Source organism: Ochotona princeps, chromosome 1 (genome assembly GCF_030435755.1).
Source record: "Ochotona princeps isolate mOchPri1 chromosome 1, mOchPri1.hap1, whole genome shotgun sequence".
Lineage (NCBI taxonomy): Eukaryota > Metazoa > Chordata > Mammalia > Lagomorpha > Ochotonidae > Ochotona > Ochotona princeps.
In genome coordinates, this window is record NC_080832.1 from 123598028 (window position 1) to 123616672 (window position 18645).

Here is an 18645-nt window from a genome sequence, read left to right on the forward strand (position 1 = left end):
TGCCGGGATTAGAACTAGCGGCCATATGGGATCAAGGCAAGGACCTTAGCTACTAGGCCACACCGCCGAGCCTGAACAACCCTAATGTTAATATACAGTGAAGAGTTGACAAGTTTTATAAGTGACACATGCAAAAAAAATCTACTTTAGGAGAACACAAGCCATAAAATGGGAGAAACACACAAAACACATAATGATTAAAAATACTGTTATCTAAAATATACAAGGAAAGCTCAACAACAAGAAAATAAACAAGATGGTTTAAACATGGGTGAAAGAACAGAACAGACAGCCACCCCATCAAGGAAATACACAGGGGTCAACAAGCATTTGAAGATACTCCGTATCACACATCATCAGCGCCTACAGTGAGATACCAGCACACCTACTGTGACAGCTGAAATCCTAAATGACAACATCAAAGGCTAATGAGGATGTGGAGCAACAAGAACTCCTGATGGCTGCCGGTGGGCAGCAAATGTGAACAACACACTGATCCACGCTGTGTACCACTGATGTGGTAACAACCACTTTCAAACAAAATGTAGTGGTTGCGGGCCCGGCGGCGTGGCCTCGCGGCTTAAGTCCTCGCCTTGAACGCCCCGGGATCCCATATGGGCGCCGGTTCTAATCCCGGCAGCTCCACTTCCCATCCAGCTCCCTGCTTGTGGCCTGGAAAAGCAGTCGAGGACGGCCCAATGCATTGGGACCCTGCATCCGCGTGGGAGACCTGGAAGAGTTTCCTGGTTCCCAGCTTCAGATCAGCGCGCACCGGCCCGTTGCGGCTCACTTGGGGAATGAATCATCGGATGGAAGATCTTGCTCTCTGTCTCTCCTCCTCTCTGTATATCTGACTTTGTAATAAAAATAAAATCTTAAAAAAAAATGTAGTGGTTGCTTACAGCACTGAATACAATCTTACATACAATTCAGTACTCACACTCCTTAATGTTTACCTAAATGAGCTGAACACTTATGTCTATGCAGAACCCTACACCCGGATGTTTATGGTAGTTTTGCTGATAACTGCCAAAGCTCGGAAGCATCAAGATGTCTTTTAGTAGGTAAAGAAACTGTGGTATGTCTAGATATTATTCAGCAATGAATCACATTCAGTGCTAAAAAGCAATGAGCTATGAAGCTGTGAAAAGACATGGAAGAATCTTAACTGCATCTCAGTAAGTGAAGGAAGCCAATCTGCGATGGCTACATATGTATGTTGCCAAAGACATGACAGGCAGGGGAAGGCAAAGCTCTGAAGAAAGGAACAAGATCAGCAGCTGCCAGAGTTGGGGGAAGCAAGGCATGAACACGAAGACAGCTTGTAGAGCGATCGGACCACTCTCACAATACTGTGGTGGTAGACATGTCATCATATATTTCTCAGAGCTCACAGAATGGATGATGCCAACAGTGAACATGGAGTGCAACCCAAGACCTTGTATAACAATCACAATGTCAGTGTAGGTTCACTTGAGTGTAAAACGTGGACTAGGCAGGTGCAGGATGCTGACAATAAGAGGCTCTACACGTGTGGGGACAATGAATAGAGTGTAACTCTATAGGCTTCTGGCTCAGTTTTGCTGTGAACCTAAAGTGCTTTAAGAAAATAAAGTCTAGGGAAAAAAAAGATTCCACCATGCAAGGTTTGAGCAGCTGCTGTGTGAAAGCGTGAGAAAGACACTGAGAGGCTGTGATAAAAAAGGACAAGACAGAAAAAGCTCTGGGGAGCTGGGACCCAGAGAATTCCATTCTGGTGGAAGGAAAAGCAACATTGCTGCCGTGAGCAAGTACGAGTGGAGAAGTCAAAGTGCTAACTCTAAAAGCCACCAAGGCAGTGAGAACCTGAGGGACCCAGCTCTGCACCAGAAGGAAACCCACAGAGGACAGCTCAGTCTGCAGAGCCAATTTCCCTGCCAGGTGTTTGTCAAGCTGTAAGTAGCAGTTGGGAGGTTGAGCAGCCAAACAAAAGCTTAGAAAGCTGAAACACTACACTGAACCTGGTACACTGGCAAGAGCTTGGGGTGCTGGGAAGGAGGGGTCTGCCATGAGGGACAGGCTGTGGGTAACACAACAAGGTTTCAGTTGGGAATCAGAACTGCACATGGTGATATGCTGGACCTAGCTCACACAGGCTTACTAAAGGTGGCTGTGTACATCTTCTGCCAATTTTGTGGCCAGGGGTGTGGTGGGTTTGAAACCAGCAACACTAGAGAGGTTTGCATCAAGGGATCCGGCAAATGCTGTATGTCTAGACCCATTCTCCCGAGAGGCAGCTGTTAAGCAATTGCCAGCACACAAGGCCAAGGCAGAAATAAGCTAATCCTCTGAAAGACTGGGAAACCATTCCAAAAAGCAAAGCAGTCCAAGAGAGAGGTAAAACGGCTAGTCCTTCCTTAGGGCCCTCCTTGCCCTCTAAAACACACAGGGTTTGTTTTGTCTGATAAATGATGGTCATTACTCAACAAAAAGTTATTATGGACATAGAGAGGAAAGAGAAAAAAACCGAAGTTTTCTGTTTATATTGTTTAAAGAAATTAGGAAGGAATTAAGAAGAAGCGAGATTTAGACACTGGGGAAATTAGAAAGTAATACAACAGTAATATGTTCATAAAATAGAAAGGAAAATATGGAAATCTTAACTAGAATAATAGAATATGAAACAGAATCAATTTCTAAATCTAGTAAAAAAAATGAACTAATATTAGAAATTTCAAAAATGGATTTTGTAGATTGAAAATAAATAAAGGGTTGACTTTGGGAAGGAGACACAAGGGCCCAGTTCTGTTCAGTGGCACATTGGATGTACAAGCCAGTCAAAAGGAAAAAGAAATAAAAGCTATGAGGATAGAAAAGAAAAAATAAAATCATAATTATCAGATGATAAAATTGCACACACAGAAAACATGAAAAATTAAAACTACAAATAAAATTAAACAAATATATTTTTTAAATTTCTAAAGAGCAACAAAAAAAATGAAAACCAAAAATCTTAACCATAGCAGAAAGAGATAAATCTAATCAATAATATGTGAGACATACAGAGAAAACTAGGAAGCATTACTGACGGAAGTTGGAGAAGATCAAAACAACAAAATGCCAGTTAATACAGGGATAGAAAACTTGATAATGCTATAATGTCAAGTTCCGTCAAGAATGACCAGTAAAATAACTACCATGCTAATAAAACTGACGGCCCGATTTTTGCTAGACCGACAAATTTAGAAGATTTTACATAACTGCAACTGGACCATAGCTGTAGAAGTACAATGGAAAATGAGAGAACCTGTAAGATGGTGTGGTAAAGTAAAACGTTTCTTTTTTTTTTTTTTTAAGATTTATTTTTATTACAAAGTCAGATATACAGAGAGGAGGAGAGACAGAGAGGAAGATCCTCCGTTCGATGACTCACTCCCCAAGTGAGCCGCAACGAGCCGGTGCTACGCCGATCCGAAGCCGGGAACCAAGAACCTCCCCCAGGTCTCCCACGCAGGTACAGGGTCCCAATGCATTGGGCCGTCCTCGACTGCCCTCCCAGGCCACAAGCAGGGAGCTGGATGGGAAGTGGAGCTGCCGGGACCAGAATCGGCGCCCACATGGGACCCCGGGGCGCCCAAGGCGAGGACCCCAGCCGCGAGGCCACGCTGCTGGGCCCAAGTAAAACGTTTCTTAAACAGGACACAGAAATCACTAACAATAAGAAAGGTACTCCTATCACCGTACTGTATTAAAGATTAAGGATGTGCTTTGAAAGGTGCCATGATAACAGCTGAAATGACAAGCTATAGAATGCAAGAAGCTATTTCAGCTACCATGACCTAACCCACAAAAGGTTTATTCTCAAAATTCCCAAGTAATTCCCATTTATCAGGAGTAAACTTGAGAAGTCAAAAGACAAATGAGAAACAGAGTTGAATGGGCACTAAATGGAAAAGGACAGTCAGTAAACGCACTGTACTCAGTATCACTGGTTAGCAGGGAGATGTTACCTCAGAGTGAGGTACATTCTATTTCCTTCAGAAGGGTTACCACTGCCAGCACCACACTGCCAAACGCTGCAGAGTACGGACAGCAGCTATCACTTTCATATACTGTGGCTGCAAATGTCATCAGTTTGAAAAACCATTTTGTGGGTCCAGGATGAAAGCGTAGCAGTTAAAAGTTCTCACCTTGAGCATACCAGGATCCCATATGGGTGCCGGTTCTAATCCCGGCATTCCCCCTTCCCATCTAGATCCCTGCTTGTGGCCTGAGAAAGCAGTCAAGGACAGCCCAAAGCCTTGGGACCCTGCACCCCCGTGGGAGACCCGGAAGAAGCACCTGGCTTCAGATTGGCTCAGTTCCAGCCGTTGTAGCTGCTTGGGGAGTGAACCATCAGATGGAAGATCCTCCTCTCTGCATATCTGCCTTTCCAATAGAAATAAATAAATCCTTAAAACAAAATGGAAAACCATTTTGTATTATCTACCAAAGCAGCTCAACTGCACCATATATAACTAAGAAACAATCCTCCTAGTTGAACACAAAGCACAAATGTGGACATGCGGGTAGCACAGGAGACAAAAGAACTGATTAGCTGTACTAGAAATATTGGATTACTAAAAATGCCCATTTCATTTGCTTTTGTTTTAAATTGGAAAGTTGGATTTACAGAGAGAACAAGAGACAGAGAGCAAGATCCTCCATTGCTGGTTAGCCTCAATGAGGCTATGATGGTTGGAGCCAGTAGCCAGGAGCTTCTCCTGGGTCTCCCACACAGCTGCCAACTCCCAACGCCTTGGGCCACTTTCTGCTGTTTTCCCAGGCCACAAGCAGGGAGCTGGATGGGAAGTGGAGCAGCCAGGTCACAAACCAGTGCCCATATGGGATCCCGGTGTGTGTAAGGCAACGACCCCAGCCTACTGTGCTGCGCCCTTTTTTTTTTTCATCTTATCATTCAACATTTCCAAGTCTTTATTTTTATCAAACTCAGAACACGGTGACAAAAACACCCTTGTATCACTGCAATCAACTAATCAACTATGACACTCAGACATTTATCCTTGCATTCCGTAAAAACTGGGCCCAGAGCAATAGCCTGGTGGCTAAAGTCCTTGCCTGGCACATGCTGGGATCCCATATGGGCACCAGTTTATATCCCGGCGGCCCTGCTTCCAATCCAGCTCCCTGCTTGTGGCCTGGGAAAGTAGTGGATGACAGCCCAAAGCCTTGGGATCTGGCACCCACATGGGAGACCTGGAAGAGGCTCCTGGCTCCTAGTTTCAGATCAGTTCAGTACCAGCTGTTGCGCTCACTTGGGAAGTAAATTTGCGGATGGAAGATCTTCCTCTCTGTCTCTCCTCCTCTACATACATCTGATTTTCCAATAAAAAAAATAAAAATAATTTTTAAAAATTTAAAAATAAATCTGCAAATTCATAGTAACTGAGGACACATGATTTCTTATTAAACAGCTCCAGTTCATGTGAGCAAGCATTAATAAATTTTTTAAATGCATCAACATGGAAAATGTAACAGGTTCAATCCTTAATTTTTAAAACATTTTGTAGGATTACATTTATTCACAAGAGATTGTGTCAAATGTGTTCCACTAAAACTTTCTCCATCCTTTTTCCTTTCTGCTGCATACTGCTGTTTTATTATTATCTTTGATTCCATACGAAAGCTACTCTTACAGTTTCACGCATGGGGGCAAACTAAGGCAAAAACTTCAGTTTCCTTGACATCCAGAGTTCACTTTCAGGCAGAGTATGATGGAGCAGGATGTTAGGGCACTGTGGGATTTACATTCCAGTGGGACCAAGGGGCATTCATACAAGTTAAGAGGTTATGGTAACAGGAGAGCAGGCGAGTAAGAACCCACGATGAGGAAAGACCAGATTGCAGGGCAGTGTGATCCGGCCCACTATACACTCTGATAGTAAGCAAGGGAATGGCTACCCCTTGAGAGTTGAGGCAAGGAGAAGGAAGCATGGCATCAGACCTTGGCCCCGGTTCACTCAGTTCGTTAGGCTGCCATCAACTTTGGGAGAAAACATAAGGCATTCTGTGCTAATGTGATCAGCTTTTATGGCACCCTTTCTCTGCATTCTGTTCAGAGGAAAACCCTACTGGCTTACAAAGTCATGGAAAGTGAAGCATTACAGGTGCTGCATTGATGAGAGGGCCACTGGAGAATGTGTTTCCAGGTAGCCTCACTCAGTTTTAACAAAAGAATGGAAAAAATTGTGATATACACATGCATGCAATCCTATTTGTCAATGAGAACAGCAATTCAGTACACCATGGAAACCAGAGCCTAGTTTCATTGACATAATATCAAGGGGAAAGAAAAGACCGTAAAAACTCCCTGCAAATTCAAACACTGGTAAATTTGTCCAATTAAGTGGAAATGTAAAACATTGGCAAGCTGATACTTGGTATCTGCAGGAGTGGCAACTGTTTCCTGTTAGGAAGAGAAGGCGTGGCTCAAATGCAATAATGGCACCACAGAGATCTTGCCACGCTGGACATTTTTCTTCATTTGTTTTCCTTCCCTTCCCTTCCCTGCCCTTCCCTGCCCTGCCCTTTCCTTTCCCTTTCTTTCTTTTCTTTCTTTTCTTTCTTTCTTCCCTTTCTTTCTTTCTTTCTTAATAATTTTTACCTAGTTGAAGGTACACAGAGATAAAGAGGGGTCTCCCACAAGCTGCTTGCCTTCCCAAATAGACCCAGGTTGAGTTCAGCAGCCAGGAACCCCATCTGGGTCTCCAACATGGGGAACAGGATCCCAAGTACTCGAGACATCTCCTGTGCTGATGCAGGCCCAGAGGTAGGAAGCAGAGCAGCTGGGACTTGAACCAGCATTCTGACATGGGATGCTGGTGTTAGAAACAGTGCCTTAACCTGTGATGCCACACCAACTTCTCCCATTTGCTTTGACTCGTTATTTTAATATATACATGCACAAATTTAAAAAAATGTTTTTGGCACCAACACAACTTACTTTTTAATTTCATTTTCCAAGCACCCTCCCACAGATAGCTAAAGAGCAGGTAACATCTACACTTATTTTCACAATGTGATGTGAACCTCTTCAAAAGCAGCAAAAGGGTATATTTTAGCTGCTTACGGTCATTGAGTTTCTCTGAGGTCACCCTGGCTCTTTCCCTCTGTTTGGAAATCTTCCTGGATTTTACATGAGTTACACCACAAGCAAGTTGTGTTTATGTGAACGACAACAGCGATATTATAGCTACTGAAAAAAATAATAATAAAAACACCTTACAGGAAAAACATCTTACCACGTGTGCTGGAACTTGTTCCATTTTGGCAGCAGGGGTTCCTGGTCTTGGGTAAAACTGGTTAATAAAGAGGCTTGGAAATCTGTACTCTTCAACGAGTTTCACTGTTTCTTGAAAATCCTGATCTGTTTCTCCAGGAAAACCACAGATAATATCTGTGGCAATGGTTATTCCAGGAACTCTAGAAAAAAGTAACAAGACAAAAATGTAAAAAAGGTGATTTTAGGTCATAATTATTCTACTTCCCTGACATACTCAATACCATTTAAAAAATTAATGTTTTAAGTAAGACACTTGCAGATTGTCCTTAAAAGCCCTAAATATTAAAAGCTTATAATGAAAAATGGTGCCCTCACGTCATCCTCAGAAACATGCATTTTAAATTTAATGTTTCTTTGTTCCTTCCTCTCTGTTAAAATGAATGATTTTGCCATTTATAGATTTTACTTTTTTAAAGAAATGAGGACTTAAAAATATTTACTGATTTATTTGAAAGGCAGAGTTACAGAGAGTGAGGAGAGAACCTGGATCAGCAGGCTCACCCCGCCACATGGCTGCAGTGGTTTGGGTAGTGGTTGGGGCAGAGTCCGGAGCCTCTTCTAGGTCTCCTTTGTGAATACCAGGGTCCCTGCACTAGGCAATCCTCCGAGGCTTTTCCCAAGCCATTAGCAGAGGGCTGGAACAGAAGTGGAACAGCCAGGATACGAACCAGCACCCATTTGGGATACCAGCGTTGCAGGCAGTAGCGGTACATGCTATACCACAATGCTGGTCCTCTAATACTGATGTCTAAACACTGAATGTATTATATAATCCACCAATTCTTTTTTTCTTCTAGAAATGACTTTCTACTTTCCTTGGTCATGTGTTTGTTTTATAGTGAATTGGCTATTATCCTTGGATGTTGCTATCTGTGTCCTTCCTTTCAACCCTTTTTGAATGGTCCTATTTCTGCGTTTCTGATTAAGCCGGGAAATGCCACTACTATGAACTTAGCATGTTTGCATGTGTCTTCATCTTATCCAGCTGTTGACAGCAAAATTGTATAGCACATTCACAATGGAAAAATAGTATCGGAATTTTGTACTACTTTTGTTAAGCTGGTAACTTAGCTGATTTCCTCTGATGCACACTTCATTATATGTGCCCCTAACACTCCTAAGCATCAATTACTCCTGATGATTGTCGATTTTACAATATTATGAATTGGATGGCACCTTTGTATCCTTGCATGAGGTACAGTCCATACATTTATGGTCTTCAAGCCTGGGAAATGTTCTTCTTTACTGCTTCCTTAGCAATTTTTCTCTTCTTAAGAATGCTCTCTGAATATTGAATCTACTGCATTCATCTTCTATTCGGTTTCTCTTTTTTCCCATCTTGGCCCATTCGTTCCATTTCCTGGAAATTTTACTTGAACATATGGGAGTACTTCAAAAAATTCACAGGAACAGGAATTAGAAGATAGTTTTAGTCTGTGTAAACAAAATTTGAAATCTCTCCATAGTTTTTTCATAATACGCATGTTTTCCATGACGTTTTTGAAAACTCCCCGAATCTTCCAACTTTCCTTTCGGCAGAACTTTAATTCAGCTGTATAGTTTCAATTTCCCAATTTTTTTGCTTTTTACAACATTCTCTTCTTGTTTATCTGGGTTTATTAACTAAGCCTGTTGGACTTTTTCTGCGGCTCACTATATTCTGTCTATATCCTCGGGGTTCCTGTGTTCTCACATTTGGGATTCAGGCATGGCTTTCCACTCACAAACAGTAATTCTTGCTCTCCTTTGCTATTTAAGAGTAAATCACTGACAGCTTTGCAACACAGAATGACTGGCTAAGAAGCTGCCCTTGCACTGGATGGACCCAATGTTATAGCTTACAAGTGACTTCTTTGGTCATTCAATAGCTCCATGTGTATGCTACAATGTCTCATTGTATTTCAACAGTCCAACAACAAACAAATGACATTACCAGTACTCAAAAAATACAGTACTACTCTGAATCTATGAATTACAGGAAAAACAGCCTCAAACATTTCAGTTCATAACTACTACAGAAAGCACTATCGATTTTCCTATCATCTCAGTGAAGTTCTACAGAGCAATAAAACAATCTAATGGAGACATTTAAGACAGCTTGAAGCATAAAAGAGAACCAGGACATACCAATGACAAAAGGCAAATTACTGGATTTATAATAAAACAGCTCCATTAAAAAAAAGCTTTTCATATTTTGCTTATCAAACACATTAATGTCTGTGTAAAAAAAATCACAGCGTATTAAAAATCTATTTCATTTCTCATTTCTACTTGGTCTCACCTACGTAGCTATTAACTCATTTGAATTTTAATTAGTAACATAAAATCCAAGGATTGGAACATAAATCTGCAATGATAAGTAATATTCATATGTAAAAAAAAGAAATAGCAGTATTTAGAACTTCAAAAATTTCATTGTCATATAATCACAGTTCCCTTCATTAAGGGTGATTGTTAGTTACATTTGAAAAATCACAAACATCATATGCTGTTATTGTAAGTTGTACATACAAGACCATTTATTTAACCAACAACAAAGCATGTGGAAACGGAAAAGTTAGGTGAATAATTTTTAGTTAGCAAACTAGCTAATGACACTTGTCCTTAAACTACTCCAAATCAAAATAAGCACTTTAAGTAAAAGTAAATAAAACAGATTACAACAGATAACAGAGAAGAGTCCATCAAACACTTGGAAACACACACACACAAAAGTCAACCTTGAACTATTGCAGAAACAGACAATTGTTTATTGTCTTCAGTTATGAATTGGAACAAACTGGCACTGGATCACGGGGCATTCCCGAAGGAAAGTACCTTACTGATCTTCCCCATCCCTCTGGATCCATGCTAACTGAGCTCAGGATTGTGTAACACCTGCTCACTTCGGCCTTCAGGTCGACACACAGAAGGAAAAGACAAGCATTCAGAAGGCTCATCACAGATGTTCCAGAGGATGTTCCACACGTGGCTATATTTGATGAACTATTCTAAAACTTTACAACCTAGGATGAATTAGTGACTGACACTAGTCAATATTTCAAAGCAAGGGTAGTTTATCTGGTTTTAAAGTATATATGGATCTGATCATTTAGATTTTTATAGCTGTAGAGTGTAATGTCACAGGAGGATCATCTATACATTAGTTTTATGTATGCAAATGGTGCCACTTACATTCCTGAAAGCAATTTGGCCCCTTAGGTGAGCCAAAAACAATCTCATTTATACTGCTAATTTGCCTAGTAAATAATTCTTCTCAGTGTATGAGCAAATCATAGAAGTTTGAAGTGGAACAAATTCTAAATTAATAGCAAACAGTTTTAGGGGTGAAAAGAAAATAATAAGAAGGTGTAACAGGGAATATTAATCCAAATATTTAAGATGCTAACAGTAGGTAAACGCTCCCTTGAGATGCTATGAGTTTTTAAAATGCTACCTTTCAAAAAGTAATTTCCACAAATCCTCTGAAGTTCAGAGGGTAATGTATGTAATTTCTAAGTAATGTGTTCTTAAAATTTAAAGACTTTCCATATTTATTTTTCGACAGTTTTAAGAAATATTCTGAAGGATGAAAATGGACAGAATCAAGCCCTTAAATAACTGTTGACACATTATAAGTTGTTTTTTTTTTCTCTCTCTCTCTTTCGCCTTATATTTACTGGCCAAAAAAAAAGGCCTATCATATAACTTGGGATTAGAATTTAAAAATTCCAGAAACCATTTATAAATCAGTGGGGGCATTTTCAAGCAGGTTAAGCTGAGCGTGCCACATGGGAATCCCACATGGCAGCAGTTTGAATTGCTTCACGTCCAGTCCAGCTCCCTGCTCCTGCGCCAAGAGAAGCAGCACAAGATGATGCAAGCACCTGGGCCTCTGCCGCCACGTGGGAGACTCAGAGGGAGTTCAAGGCTTCTGGCCTCTCAGCCTGACTCAGCCCTGACTGTGGTGGTACCCGGAAATGAGTCAGTGTACTGATCTTTCTCTCCTTTGTCTTTCCCTACCTTTGTTTTTCAACTAAACCTTTGTAAAAAAGCAGAATGCAAACTACTTGTTGGCTCTAAATTAACATTTCAGAGACACCTAAATATTCTAAGACCTCATTACTTTTTAAAAAAGATTTCTTTATTTTTATGTGAAAGGCAGATTTAAAGAGAGAAGTGAGAGAGAGGGAGATCTTCCATTTGCTGGTTCCCCTCATGGCCCCAACCGCTAGAGATGGGTCTCTTGGAAGTCAGGAGCCAAAAGTTTTCTATATGTCTCCCAAATGGTTGCAGGGACCCAAGGACTAGGTTCTCTGCTGCGGCTTTCCCAGGAGCATTAGCAGGGAGCTGGCTAGGAAGCAGAGCAGCCTGGATTAGAACCGCCACCCATATAGGCTGCCATCACCACAGGGGAGAGGCTTAACCTCCTGTGTATTATACCAGTTCCAAGACTTCATTATCTTATTTTGCAGAAAAAATACACAATATTATACATTACACTTTAAACAACTGAAATACTCCTTAAAATAGTGTAATTTAATTCATCTCAATATGTTCAATTGAATTCACTGTTTCATAAGGCAACATTTGTTTTTTTACTCCATCGTTTAGGTTAATAAATTACATTTAAATTCCACATGTAAACAAAAGTAAAACTAACACAAATGCTATTTGTATCAAAAGGAAAAGGAATGTGTGGCAGAGGATGAAAGTCATTAGAATAAGGCATAAATAAAACCCATGGTTAGAAGGAACATTTTCTAGTTTTATGGAGATATATTTAGTATTTTTGGGAAAAGTGAACAGGAGGTAGGTAGGGGAGAAAAACGTCTTTGAATGAATGAAAATGAAAGTGTAACACATCAAAATACATACACTGTAGCTAAAGCATAGCTTAGAGAGAAATTACAGATTTAAATGAATACTAGATATAAAGAAAATAACATAAGCTTCAATCCTCAAGGAGCAGCAAATCAAATCCATAGCAAGACAAAGAAAAGAAATAATCAAAGAGAAAAATCAATCCTATGAAAATAGTAAGAAAATTCAACAAGACGGAAACGAAATATTTGAAAAAAAAAATCACTAAAGTACTATGTAAGCCAAGAAGGAAAAAAGAAAGAAGAAAAAAAAAGGTTGACCAACTTTAGCCATGGAAGAGGGAATGATACTACAGATGCCACTAACAGTAAAAGGGAAGTAAAATTGTTATAAACCATTCACAATTTAGATGAAATAGGAAAGATGCTGGACTCTATGTTTGGTATACGCTTGCAATGGGGAAATCTCAACTGAACTTGAGCTGTGGTTATGCAATAAGGTGGAGGAATCCACCATGGTGGGAGGGTTTGGGGAGGGGTGGGGAGAACCCAAGTATCTATGTAACTGTGTCACATAATACAATGTAATTACTGAAGTTAAATAATAAATAATTAAAAAAAAAAAAAAAAAAGAAAAGTAGAAATTATAAAAATGAGTCTAAGGCAAAATGAAAAAGCCTTTTTTTTTAAAGATTTGTTTATTTTTATTGGAAAGTCAGATTTATGGATAGGAGAGACAGAAAGACCTTCTGTCCACTGATCCACTACCCAAGTGGCCGCAACAGCTAGAGCTGAGGCCATCTGGCCAGAGTTGATCCAAAGCTAGAGCCAGGAGTTAGGTCCGGGTCTCCCATGTGGATGCAGGGTCCCACCGCTACTGCTTCCTTAGGCCACAAGCTATAAGGGACAGGATCCCACACATAAATAACATTTTATTTTTATATATTAATAAGTAGCAATCTTAAAATGAAATCCTGATGTCATTTATAACACCAAGAAATACTCAGGAATGAATCCGAGAAAGCAAAAACGGTAAACACTAAAAATTAAGAAGAAAATTTTTCTTAAAATTTGCTGAGAAAAAATTCAAGAATGAAAAAAACAAAAAAACAAAGATAAATGGAGAAATGGAAATAAAGAAGATTCATCATTAAGATGGAAATTCTCTCTAAATTTGTATGTAAGCAATATAACTGCTCTAAAAATATCAGCAGGATATCTGCAGAAATTGAAAAACTGATCTGAAAACTTACATGGATTTAAAATAGCAAAAACAATTTTCAAAAGGAAGAAAAAATTTAGCAGAATTTAAGAAATTTAATTAATTGGCAGGGACCAGTGTGATGGATCAACTGGCTATTCCCCCATCTGCAAGTACCAGCATCCCATAATGGATGTTCAGTCTAGCTGCTCCACCTCTGACCCAGCTCCCTGCTTTAAGGCCTGGGAAAGCAGCGGAGGATAGCCCAAATACCTGGGACCTGCACCCATGTGGGAGACCAGGAGCTGGCTCAAGGCTCCTGGCTTCAGATCAGCTCATTTGTGGCTGTTGTGGCCATTTTGGAATAAACAAGTGGATTTCAGATTTTTCTCTCCATCTCTCTCTCTCTGTAAATCTGCCTTCCCAATTAAAAAAAAAAATGGTATGGGGGCTAATGCTGTGGCACTGCATCTGAAATCATTGCTGGTGATGCCAGCTTTCTGTCCTGGGACTGTCAGTTCACCCGGCTGCTCCATTTCTGCTCCAGCTTTTGGCCAGTGTGCCTGGGATGACAGCAGAATATGACTTAAGCACTTGGGTCATTACCTATCATGAGGGAGACCAGATCCCGGCCTGGCCCAGACTTAGCTTGTGTCGTTAGTCTTCAGGAGTTAACTCAGCACATGGAAGATTTTATGCTGTTTCTGTCACTTCTCATGAAAAAAAAAAAATCACAAATCTTTTTTTTTAAATGTGTCAAATCTTTAAAAAAATACTATTTAGCATAAAGGTATAATAATCAATACCATGCGACATCAGAACAATAATTAAATCAAGTAATATAGTCCAAAAACAATTTTCTACATTTATGGTTAACTAGTTTTTAAGAAAATTGTCAAGCCAATTCATTGAAGGCAGGAGACAAATAATTTTCAATGTTGCTATAACAACTGGATAGCACATGAAAACAAATTTATTTCATCTTCATCTTACACTATTCAAATTTTCAATTGTGTCACAGACTGAAGAACTGGAATTATTAAATGTCTGGAAGAGAATATGAGAGCAAATCTTTGTGGCCTCAACTTAGACAAAGATATCTTAACCATAATAGCAACACTGGAACCACAATTCAGAACAGAAAAACTTGATATACTAGTACATTTAGCTTATTATAAAAGGTACCATTAACAAAATAAAAAGATCAACCATACATGGGGAGAAAATACCTGCAAATCATTTAACTGCTAAAAACTTATTTCTGGGGGTCAGCATGATGGCCTAATGGCTAAATCTTTGCCTTGCACATGCCATGATCACATATGGGAGCCACTTCCTGTCCCAGCTGCTCCACTTCTCATCCAGCTCTCTGCTTGTGGCCTAGGAAAGCAGTCGAGGACGGTCCAAAGCCTTGGGACCCTGTACCCGCAGGGAGACCCGGTAAAGGCTCCTGGCTCCTGGCTGCAGATCGGCTCAGCTCTAGCCATTGTGGCCACGATAGAAGTGAACTAGTCGATGCAAAATCTTTCTTTCTGTCCCTCCTTCTCTCTGTAAATCTGATTTTCCAATAAAAATAAAATAAAATATTTAAAAAACAAAAGTATTTCCAAAACATATCAAGCTCTCTTTTTCTTTAATGGAGTCCTTTTGAATGTTTATTTTTATACATTTGAAAGGCAGAATGACAGTGAGAAATAGAGAGGATTTTTCATCTACTAGTTTAGTCTCCAAATATTGACGACAGCCAGGGCTGGGAGAGGCTGAAGTCAAGGACTCCTGTGGGACCTCTCAGTTGGGTGGCAGGGACTGAGGCATGGCAGGCATCCTCTGCTGCTCCCAGGGAGCGCATTGTCAGGTAGCTGGTTGGCGGGTAGGATGGGATCCAGGCACTGGGAAATGGAAAGCAGGCACCCCAACTGCCAACTTAACTCAATACGCTGTGTCTCCCACCACATATTAAAAACTCCACCACTCACTAAGAAAAAAAATACAGCCATGCAATGGCTTAAAGATTTTTACTAACACGGTATCCAAAGAAGAACATGAACAGCTAATAAGTCTATAAAAAGTTGCTCCACATGATCAGCTGTTAGGCAAATCCCAGTTAAGCCCATATAAAAATCCAGTGGAATGGATTGTTACCAGGAAAAGATGAAAAAAGAACGTATGTTGGCAAACTGCACAAAAACAGAAACCATAGTGCACTCACTTTGGGAAAGGATTGGACAGTTTCTTTAAGAAGTTCAACATATATCTGTAGTCACACAGCAATTCTACTACTACAATCTAGTCAAGAGAGATGATAATAAAATCTCACAGGAAGTTGTGTACCTGGATGTTCACAAACCACTCTCCCTAGGAACCCTATGCTGGAAGAGTCCATGTGTCCATCAAGCAGAAAAGGATCAATGTCTCAAGGCACATCCCAACAATGGAAACTGACTTACAATCGAAAGAGAACCAACTGCTGATATACACAACAACACAACAGATTCCCACACATTCTCCAGTCAAAGAAAGGAGACACATGGGACTACTATTTTATGATTAATTTATATGGAATTTCAGGAAAGCAAAACTTCCTACAAGATTCACAGAGTAGCTCAGAGTTGCCAGGGGCTGGGAGTAGGGACTCATTGCAAAGACAAGAAGAAACTTTCTGATGTGATAAAAGCTTTCTAAACTTGAACTCTGTGTGTGTGTGTGTCTGTGTGTGTGTGTGTATGGAGGTGCCTGGTATGATGGCTCAAGGGCTAACCCTGTGTCTACAAGAGCCAGCACCCATTTGGGCACTGGTTCATGTCCTGGATGCTCCACTTCACATCCAGCTCTCGGCTTACGGCCTGGGAAAGCAGTGGAGGTTGGCCCCAATGGGACCCTGCAGCCACGTGGGAGACGCTCCTGGCTCCTGAGCTATCGGGTAAAGATCTGTCTTTTGCTCCTTTTCTCTGTAAGGAGAATAAATAAAAATAAATGAATTTTAAATACAAAAAAAAAAAAAAAACCTGAATCATGATGGTAGTTGGCACAGCTACACTTACCAAAAAGCTTTAAACCACACACTTACACTTGATCAATATTTCTCTCCAAAATTAAATCCATGATAAATAATAAATCTGCTAAAAGGGAAGACAAAAAAGCTTTCTGAAGACAGCAGGAATCTTCTCATTCTTAGAAACATGTTCTGAGAAACCTTTTTTTAAAGTTTTATTTTATATGAGAGGCTAAGTTGGAGAAGGAGAGGGATAGACAGAAATCTTCCATCTGTTGGTTCACTCTCCAAATGGCTGCAACGGCCTGGCGCTAACAGGCGAAAGGAAGTAACTTCTGCTGTGGTTTCCACCTGGATGCCGAGGCCCAAACACTCGGGCCGTCCTCCACTATCTTTGCCGGCACATTAACAGGCAGCCGGGTCAGAAGTGAAACAGTTGTACCACACTGCAAGCTCAAGAGGGCTTCACAGCTGAACTTATGACTGGGTGTAGCAAAAAAAAAAAAAAAAAAAAATTAAATGGGACAAAGAAAGGCAAAGGCAAAGAAAACACAAAGCAGTAAGGTTGAAAGGAATTACGTTCAGAGCACAAAATCTTGAAGAACTCAAAGTAAAACGTAGGGGGCCCACACAATGGCTCAACTGGCTAATCCTCCACCTCTAAGTGTGGCTTCCCATATGGTTGCTCTCCATTTCCCATCCAACTCCCTGCTTGTGGCCTGGGTAAAACAGTAGAGGATGGCCCAAAGCCTTGGGACGCGGCATGGTGGGTGCCAAGTGGGTTCCCACGTGGGAAACTCGGAAGATGCTGTTGGTTCCTGGCTTCAGATCAGCTCAGCTCCTTCTCTGAAAATCTGCCTTTCCAATACAAATAAGTAAATCATTAAAAAAAGGAGCAAAACCTAATGCTACACCCCACGAAACACCCATGACAACAAGGGATGTTCCAACTGAACTCAAAGGGTAAGTTTAAGGAGAAAGAAGTCAACATTTCTAATGAAACATCAGAAAATTTTCAGCAGCTCAAAATTGATTCTCAATCTGATGAAAAAACAAAAAAATCCTAAATGACCTAGGCCAAAAACAGACAAAGCACCAAAACCTTTGGAGAAGGGTGGCAGAGCAGCAAGGGTCTCTTGGACAAAGAAGGACTCGTGCGATCTGGGAGTTCATCACTCACCTTTCAACAGGAGTATGTGGTCCAAGAATCGGCCCTTCCATAACTCAGCTTTTCCACCACTAATTGATGCTTGCTCTTGGGATGACACAGAGAATGCCAGAGTACCCACAGGTAAAAGCAATGCATTCATGGACACACAGACTGTTCAGAACAGTGTTTGGTATGAATTCACTATTATTGTTGTATCCTTGTTAGAGCAATGATACCAATTACAATTATAGAATCCTGTGTACCACGCAATACCCCTTGTTTAACCAACCATCTGTAAGTAGATTGTATTTCAATCTCTATCTGCAACTGACAAAGTACAATTGAGCAAGCACCATTCAGAAGGGGAGAGTTCACGCTCATTGTGCCCAAACCAGCGCATGGTACAGGAAGGATCCCCACCACCCAGGGCCACCTGCACTGATGTTCTGCAGCACAGAGAAAACAGGTATTACTGTTAGCACCCGTTTAGTTCAGCTTACTACAATGTGGTAAAGCCTGCCTGTGTTTTGGAAGTACAATTTTACAGAGAAGGAACAGTGGTTTGTAGAGATTGCGTGAGTGATGACAGGTGATCGAGTTATTGCTCGCAGGATGAACTCGAAACTTCCAATTCGATTTGTGCCCTTTCTATTGTTTTTGCTTCAAACAGGGAGGAAATTTCAAACCCAAGTAGCTACTGGCTAAACTGATTCTTTCTAGGACACTTTCATTTTTGTTTGTGTGTCTCTTTTCAGATTTATTGTGGGCCTGGTGCTGTGAGCATGGCTGGTTATGCCAGCCTGTGACAACAGCATCACACCTACAGGACCCAGAAGTTCCTGGCTCCTGGCTTCAGTCTTTCCCTGCTCTGGCCATGAAATAAATCTTTCAGAGAATTTTTAAAGATATGCTGTTCATTTGAAAGACAAAGTTAAAGAAAAGACTGATCTATCTTCCATTTGCTGGTTCACTCCCTAAAAGGGTGCTAGGGGCTGGCCAGGCCCAAACCAGGAGCTCCATGTATGTTTTCCACACAGAAGCAGGGATTCAGTTAAAAATACAGAACCCTTCACAAGTTTGCGTGTCATTGTTGCACAGGGGCCATGCTAATCTTCTCTGTCTTGTTCCAATTTCAGTGTATGTGCTGCTGAAGTGAGTACAGAAGCAGGGATTGAATCA

General features: G+C 40.7%; 1 protein-coding gene and 1 non-coding gene across 3 annotated transcripts in view; both read right to left on the minus strand.

The window, feature by feature from the left end:
* CDKAL1 (CDK5 regulatory subunit associated protein 1 like 1) overlaps window positions 1-18645 on the minus strand; it is a 648926-nt gene that overhangs the window by 165996 nt on the left and 464285 nt on the right. For both annotated transcript variants that reach the window (XM_058667489.1, XM_058667500.1), the window contains exon 11: window positions 7281-7461. In XM_058667489.1, coding sequence (XP_058523472.1) covers window positions 7281-7461 — 181 coding nt within the window. The remainder of the gene's footprint in view (window positions 1-7280; window positions 7462-18645) is intronic.
* LOC118758367 (U6 spliceosomal RNA) lies at window positions 18520-18626 on the minus strand. Its single transcript, XR_004995665.2, has one exon. It is a non-coding gene; the product is annotated as a U6 spliceosomal RNA (small nuclear RNA).